General features: G+C 46.7%; 1 protein-coding gene across 3 annotated transcripts in view; it reads left to right on the top strand.

The window, feature by feature from the left end:
- Positions 1–259: 259 nt before the first annotated feature.
- Positions 260–16918, top strand: part of HM13 (histocompatibility minor 13) — a 42628-nt gene continuing 25969 nt past the window's right edge. For all 3 annotated transcript variants that reach the window (XR_010022989.1, XM_063091614.1, XM_063091626.1), the window contains exons 1-3: positions 260–562; positions 9794–9892; positions 16149–16231. Coding sequence is in view for 2 of the 3 variants with exons in the window: in XM_063091614.1 (XP_062947684.1) it covers positions 380–562; positions 9794–9892; positions 16149–16231 (365 nt within the window). In the remaining variant the exon portion in view is untranslated. The remainder of the gene's footprint in view (positions 563–9793; positions 9893–16148; positions 16232–16918) is intronic.

The following is a 16918-nucleotide window of genomic DNA, read 5'->3' on the forward strand; positions in this document are numbered from 1 at the left end:
AGTCATTAGGAGGATAAGGATCTGTGGAGAGTAGGACAGCTTGGGATTGAGGAGACCGACGGGGACTGGGGAATGGCGTCCTCAGTTCTCTCTCGGGATGGATGCCCGCTGCAGTGGTCCAGTGTTCCTCTCCCGCCCGCTAGCAAGTTGCTTAGCAACCCGCCGCCTGGCCCTCAGCCACCGCTAGAGGGCGAGCGGGCGGGGAGCCATGAACGCGCACGCGCGCATGCGAGCGCGTGCGCGGCGCGGGACGGCAAGAATGGTACGTCACTTCCTGTTTCTTTAAGGGAACGTGGCTTTCCCTGCAGCGCCCGTCTCTCCATCTGTTCCTCTGCTGCAGCGACCGGAGCTGGAGTCGGATTCCGAGCGCAGCCCCGCCATGGACTCGGCCCTCAGCGACCCGCATAACGGCAGCGCCGAGGCAGGCAGCCCAACCAACGGCACGACGCGGCCGCCTTCCACGCCCGAGGGCATCGCGCTGGCCTACGGCAGCCTCCTGCTCATGGCGCTGCTGCCCATCTTCTTCGGTGCCCTGCGCTCTGTGCGCTGCGCCCGCGGCAAGGTAGGGTCAGCGACAACCCGGGCGCTCTCCGCCCCCATCCCGGACGGGCTGACACGGACCCTTGCTAGGCGGGACACCTCTTCTCCCCGGATACTGACCCTTCCCAGCATTGATCACCACCGTTGCCCCCGCTCCGGGCCCACATCCTGGATCTGGGCACCGACCCCCGACCTGGGTACTGACATCATCCTCAAATAGGAACTGGTTTCTACCCCACCCAGACCCTGACACTTATCTCTCTGTGCGTCATGCCGCGGCTAGGAACAGTCAGCCGAACATCACCCTGGGACTTGGGTACTGATTGTTCTGAGTTTGCTGGCTGCAGCCAGACCAGCTCCACCCTCTGCTCTGGCTGGCCAGCAGCAAGGTATGCTCATCCCACTGGGACAGTCATTCCATCCCGGGCTCTAGGTCAATCCCAGTCTGTACCTGATGACATACTGGTACAGTCTGTTGTCATCCCTCGGTCAGGAACCCTGCCTCACTCCACCCCAGGGCCACTTCTAGCATCTAGACCCATCCCTAGACTCTGACTTCTGTTTCACGGAATCTATAGCACCTGTGTGTTCACCTAGAACCCCCAGATCAGGGCCTTGCCCCTGCCGCAAAAACCACCCAGGAATGTAGCCCCAGCTCAGCCCCCAGTTTTTCGAATCACTTTCTCGAACCAATTCTAATCAACCAGCTCCTCCGAACCTGGTACCTTGTTTCCTCTACTTTTTAACCAGGCATAGATGCCTTATTTCGCTGGTTTCCTCTCCCTAACTAGCACCCGACCTTGGATCAGTCCTAGCCAAGACTAGGCCCTATTCCTAACCACTAATCCTGTTCCCATCACAGCCCTTCACCCTACATCAAAATAGCCTTTCTCCCCATCCCCCCAAGACAGTTCCTCCACCAAATTGGGCCTGCCTGCTGAATAACTGAGCTGCTGCTGGCCTCGCTTGCAAGACTGGGCCAGACCTCATCCCTGGCTTTACTCAACGTCTGTCCCATTGAATACCTAAGAGGACTCCAGCACCTCTCACCTTCTGCTTCCCCCTCTTCTTCCCTCACCACCACCCTCACTTCTTCCCTATATTCAGCCCTCTCTAGCCCATTGTACCAGTGGCTTCTCATTTCCTGGCACCCTCTCCCCTCCTCCACAACCTCTTAATCTGCAACTCCCCTCTGCTCCTCCCCCACTCAGACCTGAAGATGGACCTAAGCGGAAGCTGTCTTACCCAAAGAGGGCAGGCCCACAAAGCAGCTGCCACTTTTGAAACTGCCAAAGTTCAGGTTCTTAAAACACTAAATTTGAGGAGTGGCTGAGGCTTGCCATCTTCCTTCCCCAAGAGCAAGGAACTCACTGCTGGCTCTCTGTGGTCAGAGGCAAAGGAGAGCAGTCAGGCAGGGCTTAGGCTGAGAGACTCAGACGCAACCTCGTTTTCCTTTCTATTCTGCCTCTTCTAAGCAGGGTTCAGGTGGCCTTAAGACTCTCTTCCATTCCCATAAGACAGACACTTGGTGCAGAGAGAAGTTCAGAAATAGATGAGGGCAAGGAGGTAAGGGGCAGTATGGCATAGGCTGGGCAACTTGATCTGAGCAGCTCCCAAAACTGAGCAGTTCCCTTTGGCACCTTACCCTCTGCACATGGATCAATGATCTCTTCACATTCCAGGCAACAGTGTTTTCTGAACTTCCACTGTTGTCTAGGGTGGGGAAATGCTGCAAAGATGAGTAGGTCAGAGCCCTATCACTAAGGAGTTTAGGAGTCTGGATGAAGGAAGACAAACTAGATTGTAATACAGGCAGTGCTGCAGGGTTTAGGGAGAAAGGTTGAGCACATCTGAGGCAAGGCAAGGAGGCTTTGTGCTAGAAGTACACTTCAGCCTTGTGTAGAGGTAGAATTTCGGCCAGGAGAAGGCATTCTGGTCATGACCAAGGCATTACCGGTAAGGGGATCTTAACCCTTGACTTGGTGTTGTCAGCACCACACTCTCCCAAGTGAGCCACAGGCCAGCCCCAGGAGAAAGCATTCTAAGCAGAGGAAACCAGGTAAGCAGAGAGAGGTACAGAGGCAGGAAGGTGCAGGGCAGTTCAGGAAATAGTAAAGGTCTGCTATGGCTGAAACAGAGAGCTTTCGCCTCTAAATACCTCCCCAAGCATCTCCTGCAGGGCTGCAGGCTTGGAAGACTGTACGAAATTACAAACAGGACCTGACCATCGGTAGCCTCCCAGCACCGATAACCAGGATGCTCTAAGGCTTACAAAAAAACCTCTACCTGCTTTGATGCTCACAGCAGCTGAGTGTGGCAGGCAGAGCCAGTTTTGTTATCCCTATTGTACAGAAAAAGAAACTGAGGGTCAAAGAAATGACTTCTCAAGATCACTTTGCCATTTAGGGACAGAACCAGATTTGCCTAGTCCTAGTCCAGGGCTCGCTCCTTGACACAGGTGCCTCTAAAGACTCCACAAGTAGCATTTTGGCCTAGGAAAGGACAAGTCAAACCACTCCGTTTTCTACCCTGAGTCGCTTCCCTGGTTATTTGGCAAAGAAAGAGAAGAGCTAGTGCAGGGGTCCAGGAGTTTTGATTTCCTGTGAGAACAGAATTCTCCCAAGGGACAAAGTATGCATAACAGGCAGAGCGAGTTGAAATCATGGGAGAAGGTGGAGCAGCCAAGAGTGTACTGGGAAGAAGTAGCGTTGGGAGGAGCAATCTCAGCACCGTGCCCCTTCCTGTCAGAGACCTACAACCCCAGAAGGGAGAAGATCTGGCCCAGGCAGTCAGATTGGTTGAAAGGCCCTTCGCCTGTAACACAGAGGAGCCTCTCAGCCAACAGGACTGGGTGCCTGCTCTGTGCCAGTCCATGGGCTGGGTACCAGGAGGGCCGGGACAAAGAAGGCCAAACCCTGCCCTCACAAAGCTCAGTCACCAAGGAGAAACAGATGTGTGACCAGCTTGATAGAATCAATTCTGATATCCGTCCTGGAGGGGGCAGCAGCTGTCTTTGCATGGATGGGTGAGAGTTCAGGCAGAACAGGAGGAGAGGGAGGCATGGGACCACTAGATGTGTCCAGGAAGGCAGTGGGTAATGTGATGTGAGCCCAGAAGATGCTCGGGGAGCCTGCAGTCTTTCAGAGGAACAGACTCTCGAAGGCAGTGCAATGGTTAATCTTCATAGTTACAAAAGTACTACACACTTGTAGAAAATTCAAGCGATGCAGGAGTATAAAGGAAAAGCCTCCTCAGTACTACTCCTTGGAAGTAACCCAATAGTTGTTACTTGGTGTGTAACCTTCCAGAATCTATTCTGTGTATATACAAACGTGTATGCCTGTGTATATACTCATATACACATATAAATTTATTTTTATAAAAGTGGCATTATACAGTACATATTGCTCTGCAACCTGGGTTTTTTTTCTTTAACATGTCTTGCTCATTTTTCTGTCAGTACATATAGATCTGCCTTATTCTTTTACGGCAGGGAGGGCAGGTGATGCATGCCCATGGTACACAACTCAAAAGGTACAAAGGGATCACAGTGAAAGTCTCCCTCCCACCCCAGCTGCCCAGTTTTCCTCCCCAGAGGCAGCCTCTGTCACCTGTTTCTTGGCTATCCATCCAGAGAGATTATGTGCCTTTGCAAATAAAAAAGCATATGCTTTTCCCCCATTTTTGTTATATAACTGTTATATTTTGTTATATATACACTCTTCTGCACCATGCTTTTCTCACCATATTTATGTTGGAAATCAAATCAGTACATATGGTGTGGTCTTGTTCTTCTTTAACAGCTGTGTGTATCCCACCTGTACCCCATAGCTCGTTTAGAGCACTGGTTCTCAAAAAGTGTGGCTCCTGAACCAGGAGCATCAGAATTACCTGGGAACTTGTTAGAAATGCAGATTCGAAATCAGAAACTCAAGCTGGGCCCAGCAATGTGTTTTCACAAGCTCTCCTGGTGATACTGATGCATGCTCAAGTTTGAGAGCCACTGATTTAGAGTCCTCCACTGGTCATTTAGGTTGTTACAGCTTTTTACTATTATAAACCATGCTGAAATTAATATCCTTATATAGTTGTTACTTCACACCTGTCTGTGTACTTGTAGGATAAATTTTTCAAAATTTATTTGCTGGGTCAACAACTATGTGCATTTTTTATTTAGATAGATTTTTCCAAATCATCCACCATAGGGTTTTATCAGCTTACTATCCCACCAGCGATGACTTCCATTCTTGTTTAATGGTTGCATGTAGTCCATTTTCCACAGGCGTAGGCTTTAGAGAGAGCTTGTAACAGGGTAGTGATAGGCCAGAGGGAGAAGGGTAAGGAGGCTCGGGTAGCGGTTGTGGTGAAGACAGCAGTGGGAGCCAAAGGACAGGAATGGGAGGTCAGTTCAGGAAATGTTTAGGAAGCAGAATTGTGAAGAAGTGAGTGTGTGAATGTTTTAAGAGGAGACCCTGTGGTGACAGAGTAACAGAATGATTCATAAATTCCTGATCGTTTCTAGGGCATGTCCTGGAAGCAATACTCACTGAGCTCAAGCTGTGCCAATGACTTGAAGCTGGGCATCTGGCTTCCCTTACTGCTTTTGCTTCCCCACTGACAACAAGAACATCCAGAATGTCACTGGAAGCTCAATTTGTTTCTGCTCTTCGTGTCAGTTTTTTCCCCACTCTCTAATTATGTTTTGTGTTTCAGGAGCTATTGCGTTTGCATAAGAGCCTCTGGTTTAAAAATCTCAATCAAGGGGCCGGCCCATGGCTCACTTGGGAGAGTGTGGTGTTAGTAACACGAAGGCCACAGGTTCGGATCCCTATATAGGAATGGCTGGTTAGCTCACTTGGGAGAGCATGGTGCTGACAACACCAAGTCAAGGGTTAAGATCCTCTTACCTGTCATTTAAAAAAAAAAAAAAAAAAAACTCAATCAACTTGGTAGGAAATCTTGACAACTTTTAGTATTTTTCTAACTACAAAGATTAACTGCTTTGTTACCTTCAGGATTCTGTTCCTCAGAAGGGTCACAGGCTTCCTGAGCAATTCCTTGTCACAGCTTTCCAACAGATATTTGCCGAAAGATAGAGGTCATCTAGGAAACGCTCATAGTAGCCAAGAGGGCGTGGAACCAGACTGCCTCCTGTTTGTATCCTGGCTCTGCCACTTGCCAGCTGTGTAACACTGAGCAAGTTATTTCACCCCTCAGAGCCTCAGTTTCCTCATCTGTAAAATGGAGCCTTTAAAAGTACCTGTTTTGCGGGGGTTTTGTGAGGCTGAAATCACGTAAAGCACCTAGAATAGTGCTTGGCACATAGAAAGTGCTTGGTAAATCTTATACTTATGACTGTCATTGTCAGTCAAATTTCAAGTCTCCCATTCTGACTCAACATCACAGCATCGGATGTTTGTAACAGTCACCCGCAGAAGAGATCAAATTCCTCTGTGTGGTGGAGCATCTGTCCAGTCTTGGTTTGTCATCGAGTAATATTAAGCCTCTTCCCACCCAGGGTACTGGGCTGAATGGAAAGGAATATGTGGAGCTGAGCCATAATGCTGGTTTGCAGGTGAAGCCACAGAGTCCCACGTGTACTTTCACAGCCCTGAGCCTCTGCACGTGCAGGTTCCTCTGCCTGATAAGCACTTCCCTTCCTTGTATGCAAAGCAAACTCCTCTCAACTCAGTCATTGTTTTTCTGGCTCTTCCTGCATACCAGACCCTGTGCTTGACCTTCAGTGCCTTGCTTAGTGGCACCTGCTCTAGCCACCTCTGACACTCCCCTACTTCCCTGCAGAAATAGTATCTTGTCTGCTTGCACGTAGTGCTACAGATAGTGTATGCAGCTTGAGTGATTACTCAAGATAACAATGCTGGGGCCAGCCTGTGGCTCACTTGGGAGAGTGTGGTGCTGATTAACAGCAAGGCCACAGGTTCAGATCCCTATATAGTGATGGCCGGTTAGCTCACTTGGGAGAGCGTGGTGCCGACAACACCAAGTCAAGGGTTAAGATCCCCTTATCGGTCATCTTTTTAAAAAAAAAAAAAGATACAATGCTAAGTACATCCAATGCAGAAATCACACTCCTCACAACTCATTTTACAGCTGAGGAATCGAGGCTGTGAGAGGAAATCACTTTCCCAAGGTTGTAGAGCTGGGAATCAGGGTGGGCTTTCTGACCTCAGAGCCCTCTCTTAACCCCTTGGCATTCATACCATGTGTCATGCCAGTATACATGTCTATTTTGTCATGTGTCACCCTGCATTGTAATAGTCTGTTTACACATCAGGGTCTTAGCCTACCTGCCTGTAAACTCTTCGAGGTCAGGAGCTGTGTAATTTTTTTTTTTTTTTTTTTTTTTTTTTTTTTAAAGATGACCGGTAAGGGGATCTCAACCCTTGGCTTGGTGTTGTCAGCACCACGCTCAGCCAGTGAGCAAACTGGCCATCCCTATATAGGATCTGAACCCATGGCCTTGGTGTTATCAGCACCGCACTCTACCAAGTGAGCCACGGGCCGGCCTGGGAGCTGTGTAATTTATTTCTGTAACCATGCTACTGCAACACAGGAAATGTACTGAATCTGTGAAGGTGCACAGAGGGTGTGAGGAACTTCCCCAAGTCCCACAGCACACTGCTGCCAAAAGCAGAAACCAAGGGCTGGGAGAGGAAAGCAAAGGAAGGAAACATACTGCTCACCCTCCCCACCACACTCCCTCCTGACAAAGCTGCCAGAGAGTGTCTCACACAAAACTTCCTCCAGTGGTGCTAGAGGGGAGGGAGGGTCTACCTTCCAGCCCTGGGCAGCCTCAGCCACTCATGCAGGTGTTTGGTTGGCTTCCTTCTCACTCGCCTCTCCCTGACAACCACAACCCCTCATGTGAGCACAGTACTTTACAGTTTGCCAGGTTATCACATCCCATATCTCACTTGGTTTAAGCTTCTTGGCCCTTTTTTGAAGTAAGTGAAACTAGAGATTGTCATCCTATGTGACAGATGAATAAACTGAGACTTAGAGCAAATGACTTACGTCAGTCACTCAGCAAGCCATCCACAGCGATGGATACCTTGGATATACTTTATATGCATCATTCTGTTTATGTGTGATTTATATGTCTGGGAAAATTCCCAGAAGTGGAATTGCTTGGTCAAAGGATATGTGCATTTGTGATCTTGACATAGATTTCCAAATTACTCTCTGCAGGAAAACCGATGTACCCCTCTGTCGGCAGTAGTGGAGACTACCTCTTTCCCCATAGCCTCCCAAACTCACTATGTTACCAAACGTGGATTCTTGCCATTGTGACAGGTGAAAAATGGAATCTCAGTGTCTCTTATCAAGTGTGAGAATGAACTTTTTTCCTATGATTAAGAGCCATTTGAAGTTCCTTTTCTGTGAATCTTCTCTTGAGTATCCTTGGGCATGTGCAAATTACAATTTGATGCTTCCTGCCAAATTGCCCTCCACATAAATCTGGAAAGGTATGTACTCAAGCCAACAGCATATTTGCATCCCCATTTCCCATGCCTCTCTCTCCTTCTGATTATTTATTTCATGGGCTTGCTGCTCTGTGCCCCATCTCCTTCCACTCTGGGGCACTAGGGCATCCCTGAGCCAAAATCTGCCCTGTCCAGACAATTTCCCTCTTAGCATGTTTTTTCTTACTTGTTTTTAAGGGCCATGAGCCAAAATATTGATGAGGCTCCATAGCAGAATATGATCCCTTCTGCCAGGGATGCTGGTGCCTTGTTTACAAGATGGACATCTCAGGCACTGTGATGAGCCTGTGGCTACTATGAACAGAACTTCACTTTGGCATGACCAGAAGTCTAATCTGGCATTGCTAGGACTTTTGGTAGCTATAATATAAAATAGTTGGGGAGTAGGCTTGTCCCAGCAGGGAAATCTGGAACGGTTTATGGCAGTGACATTTGCTGGGCCCTTGAGTACAGTGAGGATTTTGCCTAGCAGAGAAAGGCACACATAGAGAGAGCATTGTGATCCTGGAAGTGTTTGACTCTGTTTTGAATACAAATTTAAACGAGGATTATACAACCATCGATGAATTTTCATTATAAAGTATTTTGGCATGAATCCTATGAAGCTGATTTAATTCCCACATTGCACCGTTATTCCATTTTCAATTCTTTCCCTTTTTCATAATACTGAAATTGTTTTGATTGCATTCGGTTCTTTTTCATGTAAATATTTTTCCTTCCTCAGTTCTTTACCCACATCACATTCTTGCCAACTAAAGAATCTGCCATTACAAATTTAATTGTGGCTTTTATTTTCACTGTATGAAAGTCTCCCAGTCAAATTTCTTAAGTTTAACCAAGATTTGCTTTGCCTTGCAGTTGGTGTCCTCCCGTGTGCAGTTTCAGCCATTGTTTTTGTTCATTTCCACTCATAATACTCATTACCTACTGGATAAAAGACCAATCATATTTCCCTCTTAATTGATCCATAAGAAAATTGGAAACAGTTCTCATGAGGTCTGAGACTGTTCTAGTGTCACCAGTTTCCAGGTTTTTTTCTTTCAGTTATTCCAGTAGACCCCCTTATCTGCAGGAGAAGTGTTCCAAGACCCCCAGTGCATATTTGAAACCTCAGATAGTACCAGACCCTATATATACTGTTTTTTCCTATGCATACATACCTATCATAAAGTAATATACTATAATAAGAGTTGTGTGAATGTGGTCTGTCTCTCTCACTCTCAAAATTTCTTATTGTACTGTACTCATCCTTCTTTGTCAATTGCAGGTAACTGAACTTGCAGAAAGCAAAATTGCAAAAGAGCAGGGACTACTGTACGAGAGGTTTTCAAAAAGTTCATGGAAAGATTCATGTTATCTTTTAATTCCATCTTTCCGTGAACTTTTTGAAGTTCCCTCATACATACTGTAACTGCCTCTGTCATAGCTATTCTCCCCAGATATACCAGACGTGCCCTGGGTTCTTCTAGGACCATCCCTGTCAGTGTCCAGATCTCCTCAGTGGCAAAACAGCAGGATCAGAGCGTCTTGCCCCAGGGTGAAGTGGGCAGCATCCCTGGCAGAGAGATCAGCATTAGCAAAAGGCTTAAGGCAGGAAAACACTTGTGGACCTCTGAGGTACCTAACTGAATGGAAGAGAGTGGGGAAGGAGATGAATGAACCATTGGGTCATCAACTTCCCACCAGTATCCAGCCCAGGAGGCCAGAGCCACACCCCCTCTTAGCAGCGCCTTTCTTCTGTCCTCTAGAATGCCTCGGACATGCCCGAAACCATCACCAGCCGGGACGCCGCCCGCTTCCCCATCATCGCCAGCTGCACACTCTTGGGGCTCTACCTCTTTTTCAAAGTAAGTCCTTTGCCACCTGTTGTGTCATTTGGTTTAAATAACTTTATTTTTATTGTGTTTTATTTTTCCCATCACAGAAGCCATGCATGTTCATTTATAGAAAATAAAGAGCAGGGAAAAATTAATAATTCACCTGTAGACCCACTACCCAGAGTCAACCACTGTCAGTGTTTGGTAGCCTTTCCCACCAATCTTTATTTCTTTTCTCCATATAGCTTTGTGTTTTGTTTTTGTGATACCAGTTTGGTTCCATTATACTATTTATGTTGCATGGGGTATATATAGCTCATGTCTCAGATATACCTCTACCATACTAATTGCCTTTTTTAAAAAATTTATCGAGGTTTATTTTCCTAATAAAAGTTACACAGGTTCATTGTTGAAAACCTGGAAAACACAGAAAAATAAAAACGGAAAAACAGTAGTCATTCAAAACCCCACTACCAGAGACAATCACAGTTTCCTTTTGGAAGTGTGTCCTTCCACCATTTCTCCTGTGCATGGTTTCAACATGGCTGTGACCACATGGTATATTCAGCTTGTAGCTGCTTTTTCACTGCACATTAATAACAACATCATAAGCATTTTCTTATGTTACTGCAAACTCTCCTTAAACTTTTTTTTTTTTTTATAAAAGATGACGAGTAAGGGGATCTTAACCCTTGACTTGGTGTTGTCAGCAACACGCTCAGCCAGTGAGCTAACCAGCCATCCCTATAGAGGGATCCGAACCCATGGCCTTGGTGTTATCAGCACCACACTCTCCCAAGGAGCCACGGGCCGGCCCAAACTTCTTTTTTTTTTTTTTTTTTCCCCAAATGTACCTTTTTCTGATTATAAAAGTAATATAACAGGAAAATTTTATCAAAAGAGGGAAAAATAAATCCCACCACACAGAGATAATCACTTAACATTTTGGCATATCTCCTTTCAAACTTTTAATAAGTGTATTTTTAAAATAATTGTAATCATAGTATAACTACAGTGTTGCATCTTTTTGGTTTTTTGTTTGTTTGTTTTGCTGGCTGGCCAGTGCAGGGAACTGACCTTGTAGTTATAAAGCTGCACTCTAAGCAACTGAGTTAATCGGCCATCCCCCTTTTGTTTTTTTTAATAGTACATCACAAGCACTTTTTTCCTGGTCATTGAAAATTCCTCGAGGATAACTTTTTAATTTACATTTTAAGAATTCATGTACATATTTTTTAAAAATTCTTTTCAACCTGAGGGAAGGTACAAATGAGCCATAATCCTCTCCCCAATATAGTTTTCTTGTGAATCTACTATGTTTAGGCCTACATTTATGTTAAAAAACTTTTTAAATATATGTATCAAACATACGATTGTTACCATGGAGGTATTTTTATATCAACACAGTCAAATCTACCTCATTCCTCTTAACTCACAGTTCTGTTTTATAGTGTATACCTGAGGGTATTCAGGCATGTGCAGTGTTGGGGCATCATAGCAGTGCTGCCATGAGCATCTATATGCACATGTTTTGGCACATGCACATATTTTGTGCACATATTTTCTTCCAGCATAGCTGCAGAAGGATTACCAGGTCAAACAGTATGTACATTGGGAATCTGAACAGATAGTGCCAAATTGCCCTCCAAAACGATTGTACCAATTTACATTCCCACTAAGTGTTACAAGTATTCTGGCTTCCTTATACTCTCCCCTGCATTAGGTAGCATCATTGTTAGTTTTTAGTAGTATATGAGTGAGTCAAAAACATAATATTACCACCTCTTTCCTATTCCATCACTCCCTCATTGTTGGATTCTAATGAAACCATTTCTAATGGTTTCAGAGTATCCCAACAAGCAGATACAACATAGTTGACTTAACAGCATCCCTTCTCACTTTAAACAGAAAATCTCATTCTGCTTTTTAATAAGAGTACATCAAATAACATTGGATATTTACTGATTTTTTTTTTTTTTTTTTTTCTTTTTTTTCTGGACCTCAAGTAAAGAGCTGAATTCATATCAAATACCTTGGCTCATAGCCTGTCACCCTCAATCCATGCCAGGCCCCCCCACTTTTTTCCTCCCTCTTCACCCCTAATATCCACCTTGACTTCTCACCTTCATTTCTGTCTCCACCAGAGGTAAATGCTCTAATGTATTTGATTTATGTCCTTAGATGTGTATATTTCTTATAAAACACAATGTTGGTGTGTCTGTGTGTATGAGTGAGAGCTGAGTTTCCATAAATAGAATTGTGCAGTGCATCTCCCTCTCTTCCTCTTCCCTATACTTCTGAGATCTCTCTGTGGCTCTGAGTACACTTAGCCCATTGCTTCCAACTTTGCTTCTGGCAGTTATTCCTCTCAAGTCTCTGTGTGCTAAGTGCCAGGAATATGCACCCAGTCTTACCTCAAGACTTTCTAACATTTTGAGTATTTAGGATTCTCTCCTTAGGCCAGATGGCCCAAAAAGGAATTTCTGGCAGTAGAGGGTGTGAACATTTTTCTTTAAGGTGCTGGCTGCCTGTTGCTCAGCCTGTCTTCCTCTCTGAGCAGGTGAGCCCCAGCCTGCCTGTGCCAGAAGCACAGAGCATTCCTCTTTCCCATGCCTCTAGAGTGTCCAAGCTGAGATTTCTTAAAGGCAGCTGCTTTGACAACGCAGCCACGAGGCTCCTCCTGAACTCCAGCCTGACAGCCGGTTGGTTGGTTTAACAGAAAAAGGGCCCACCAGAGTGGACTTTCTTCCCCTCTTCCTGGTTGGGGCACTGCAGTTTGTAACTGCATTGTTCATTTTTCAAACTTCATATTTTCCTGATGCTTCAGCTTCCCACAAACAGGCCGTGAGCACCCTGCCCACGTGGCCAAGTACACCAGTGTGATAAGGCAGGTCTCTACCACAAGTTCCCCTTCTTGCCCTCCTCTGCCTGTGACCTAGTGACATTCAAACACACCAAAGAAATTCCCTCACGCCTTTTGCTTATGTATTCCACCCTGACCCAATAAAGGCATTTGCCCACGGGTCTCCCTTTTTAAGACATGTGAGTATAATAAATCCTTTCATTTTGTGTGCCTCTCTGAGGGACTTCCCACCCAAGGTTGGAATGATCCCATCCTTGTCACCAACTGTGTTATAAATGGGGGAGTAAGTTTTCCTGGTGGGGTCTTTAAGGATCATTCCACCATGGCTGTGGAAATTACGCTCAGAGAGGCATACAGGATGAAAGGATTTATTATACTCACAGGTCCTAGAGAAGGAGGCCCAGCACGATTTATATGGGAGGACCTCCCAGCAGGTGAGGAAACAGGAGAGAGGACCCCTGGGCATGTGCCCTTACTGGGGGTCAGGGTAGAGTACACAAGCAAAGGCATGAAAGGTTTTCACTGGCGTGTTTGAATGTCAGTAGGTCACAGTCAAGGGAGGGCAGGATGGAGAACCTGAAAGAGGGACTAGCCTTTATCACACTGGCCCACCTGACCACCTGGGCAGAGTGCTCACGACCTGTTTGAGGGATGTTGAAGCATGAGGAAAATATGAAGTTTTACAAATTTACAATATAGTAACGTTTCTCAAAATCATAGCATTTACTTTATTTCACTTCATTTAGAACTGATTGCTTTGAGGCAGCTTATAAAAATTAAGTCCAACAGCATGAGAAAAACAAAGGAAGAAATTGGGGTGAAGAAGAAAATTGAAATAGGATAAAACAAACCTTGGGTAAGGCCCTGACCCAGACCTCATGCTCTAAAGACCTGTACTTCTGCTAGAAACGGCCCTGGGGTGTGGCTCTGACTTTTTAGCAGTCAGAGCACAAGGGAAAGTTAGACTTAGTGTTCGATTTCCACACTGTCAAACCAACCAGCACTCAAAGGTGCAACCCAAGAGACTTCCCAATGGCCCATGTTGAAAGAACGCTATGTGAGAGTACACCACATTTTCATAAATAAAACACAACCCATATGCCTACAAAATATGTTCATAGGTCTTTATCGTGTAAAATCTACATTACAGGCCACCGATTTGCTCATGCATTGGTCAGTCTATATTTATTGAGTGCCTACAACGTCAGGCCCTGTGCTGGGCACACCACAGTGAGAAAAACACCTGGCCATCCCTGCCCTTGAGGAGACAGACACCAGTCACACCGATAAATGTGACATTACAGCTCTAAGAAGTGCTGTGAAGGCAGGGTCCATAGTGCCAGGAAAGCACAGAAAAACCAGCTTAGGGTGAAGCCCAGACCCTGACCTAGCCCCCCATCTCAAACAACAGCACCTACATCCACCTAGCTGCTTGTTCAAAAATGCTGAGAGGAGCTGGCTGGTTAGCTCAGTTGGTTAGAGTGTGGTGCTATAACACCAAGGTCAAGGGTTCAGATACCTGTACTGGCTAGCCACCAAAAAAAAACCCTGGGAGTCACCTTTCTCCCCACTCTTTCTCTCAGCCCGTATATCTAGCTCCTCTGTTCATCTTTCAACTCCAATTCCAGACAGATCTGGAATCTTTCTGCTGCCCATCACTTCCCCTACATCCCCCAGTCCTGGGCATAGTCCTCCCTCTGCTGGATTACACAGTGCCTGCCTCACTGGGCTCTCTGCTTTCACCCTTGTCCTGCAAGGTCTTTCTTCCACACAGCAGCAGAGGGATACTCTCAGGCCATCAGATCATGTCACAACCCTGCCCTCAGTCCTCCAGTACTGGCCTGTCTCACCTAAGCGAATCTAGTTTTTCCATGGCGCTGCAGATACTGCAGGGTCTGGCTCCCATTTCTCTCCCCAGCCTCATCTCCCAACACACTCCCCTTGCTGCCCCAGCTCCAGGCTCACAGGCCCTCACTGCTCCCTACACACACAGACGTGCACCTACCTCAGGACCTTTGCACCACCCTCCCATCTGTCTCAAGTGCTCTTCCCGTGAATGTCCACATAGCCTGCCCCATTACTTCGTTTAGGGTTCTCCTCCAGTGTCCTCTCTTCGGAGGCTTTCCCTGGCCCCCTGTCTAAATCAGCAGCTCTCCCCTCACACTCTGTCTCTTTGCCCTGCTTTGCCTTGCTTTGCTTATTAGCACCCCTCACCACCAGACAGTATGTTATATATAATTGTTTCTTTTGAGATTCTCTCTCCCTCTCTGGCACATGAACTTAGTGAGGACAGAGACTTTGTCTGCCTTATTACTTGCTGTGTCCCCAAGGTATAGCATATAGAAGGCAGCCAGTAAATATGCGCAGAATTACTGAGGGATGGTGTGTCAAGGAAACTATCCGAGGAAGGATGAGAGTGGGGTGGCCTAGGTGAAGAGAGGAAAACATCCCAAGCAGCAGAAGAGAATGCCTGCAGTGGGAACGTGGCACAAGTGAGGCCCTGCAAAAAGGCCAGTGCAGCAGCAGCAGCACAGAGAACAAGAGCAAGTGTGTGGTCCCCACAGGGGCCTGAGTAGGCAGCATGAGGAGGCCAGCCTTCCTGTGAGAGCAGAGGGGAGTTGTGGAGAGGCTTGAAGCAGGGGAGGGATGTGATCAGACACACATTTAAACAGATTCCATAACAGCCCCACTGGAGAGTGACCAGTGTCCCTGCGCCCCACACAACAGCACATTACTCCCTCCCAGTTAGAGACCATCACAATAAGAAGTTCAGCAGATGATACAGCAAACGTGGGGCAGCACAGCCTTACCCAAGTCCAGAATTAAGAACATGCGACAATCAGCTTTGGAGCTTTGTGACAGAATATTTCCACTTGTTAGTTCCACTTAACAATAATATGACAAGAAGCAGCTGTCAGGGCCCACTGTCATGACTTCCAGCCATCACTGCAGAGGGAGTCATCAGAAGAGCTTGATGTGGAGAGTGGAGCAGGCACACAGATGTCTTGTAACTGTCATGCCTGGCGCCTCAGTGGCCACTCCGGGGGGTTCCCTGGATTCTTGAGCAGGGAGAAGGAAACGTGGAGAGTGAGTTCTGAGATTCTAGCAGCTCTCTTGGGGCTCTGTACTTCAGACTCCCCTGCCCCTCCAGGACCTCCGTGCAGGACCCTGCCTCCAGATAATGGAGCCACCAAGCATGAACCTGCAGACTCCTTTGGGAGGTACATCTCGGGGCTTGAGGTTCTCCTTTTATTCCCACAGCTGCAGAAACTAGAAGGCCTCTAGTATTGTCTGAGCTTCTTCCTGGCCATCCCCTAACTCCAGAGTGGTGAAACCAATCTCCAGAAGAAAAACAGGGACTCTGGTTTCCTCATGGCCACTGGCAACCCTGACTTCCTGTTTCTCCTTGTATTTCTGCCTCAGGTATTCTCCCAGGAGTACATCAACCTCTTGCTGTCCATGTATTTCTTCGTGCTGGGAATCCTCGCCCTGTCCCACACCATCAGGTCAGAAGGCATCTCTCTGCAACATTTGAAGCAGCTATCTCAGGAGCCAGTACAGGGTCTTGGATGAGAACATGACCTTTGGCGTCATTCACAGCCAGGTTTGAACCCTGGCTGTAAAACCCAAGGGAATCTTTTCCCTGAGTCACACTCTAGGTGATCTAGGATGAGAACTGTAACCTCTCTGGGCCACAGCTTCCTTACAGGGACCGATCAGAGTATCCAGTGGGTGTTTCCCACCACCACAGTTGTTAGGAAAGTTATTTGTGAGCAGTAATGTCTTGATGGTTGTCACAGTACTGAGATGAGTAATACTAATGCTACCTGCCAGGTGTCATAGCCTGCTGTGTGCCGAGCACTATGCTGGGCTCCTCACACATGACCTTATTTCATAATGAGAGAGAGAGAGGCAGTGCAGTGAGAAGTTAGGAGTGCAGGCTCTGTAATTTGACTACCTGACTTTGAATCCAGACTCTGCTGCTTAATAGTTCTGTGACCTTACGCAAGTTACTTAATCTCTCTGGCCTCAGTTTCCTCATAAATGTGGAGGAAAATAATAGTGCCTTCCTTGTGGGGTCACTGGAAAGCTATTAGCAAAGTATCTGGCACTTAATATGTTAATAAGTTAGCTGTGGGCCGAGCCCGTGGCGCACTTGGTAGAGTGCTGCGCTGGGAGCGCGGCAACACTCC

Source organism: Cynocephalus volans, chromosome 1, assembly GCF_027409185.1.
Source record: "Cynocephalus volans isolate mCynVol1 chromosome 1, mCynVol1.pri, whole genome shotgun sequence".
In the NCBI taxonomy this organism is placed as follows: domain Eukaryota; kingdom Metazoa; phylum Chordata; class Mammalia; order Dermoptera; family Cynocephalidae; genus Cynocephalus; species Cynocephalus volans.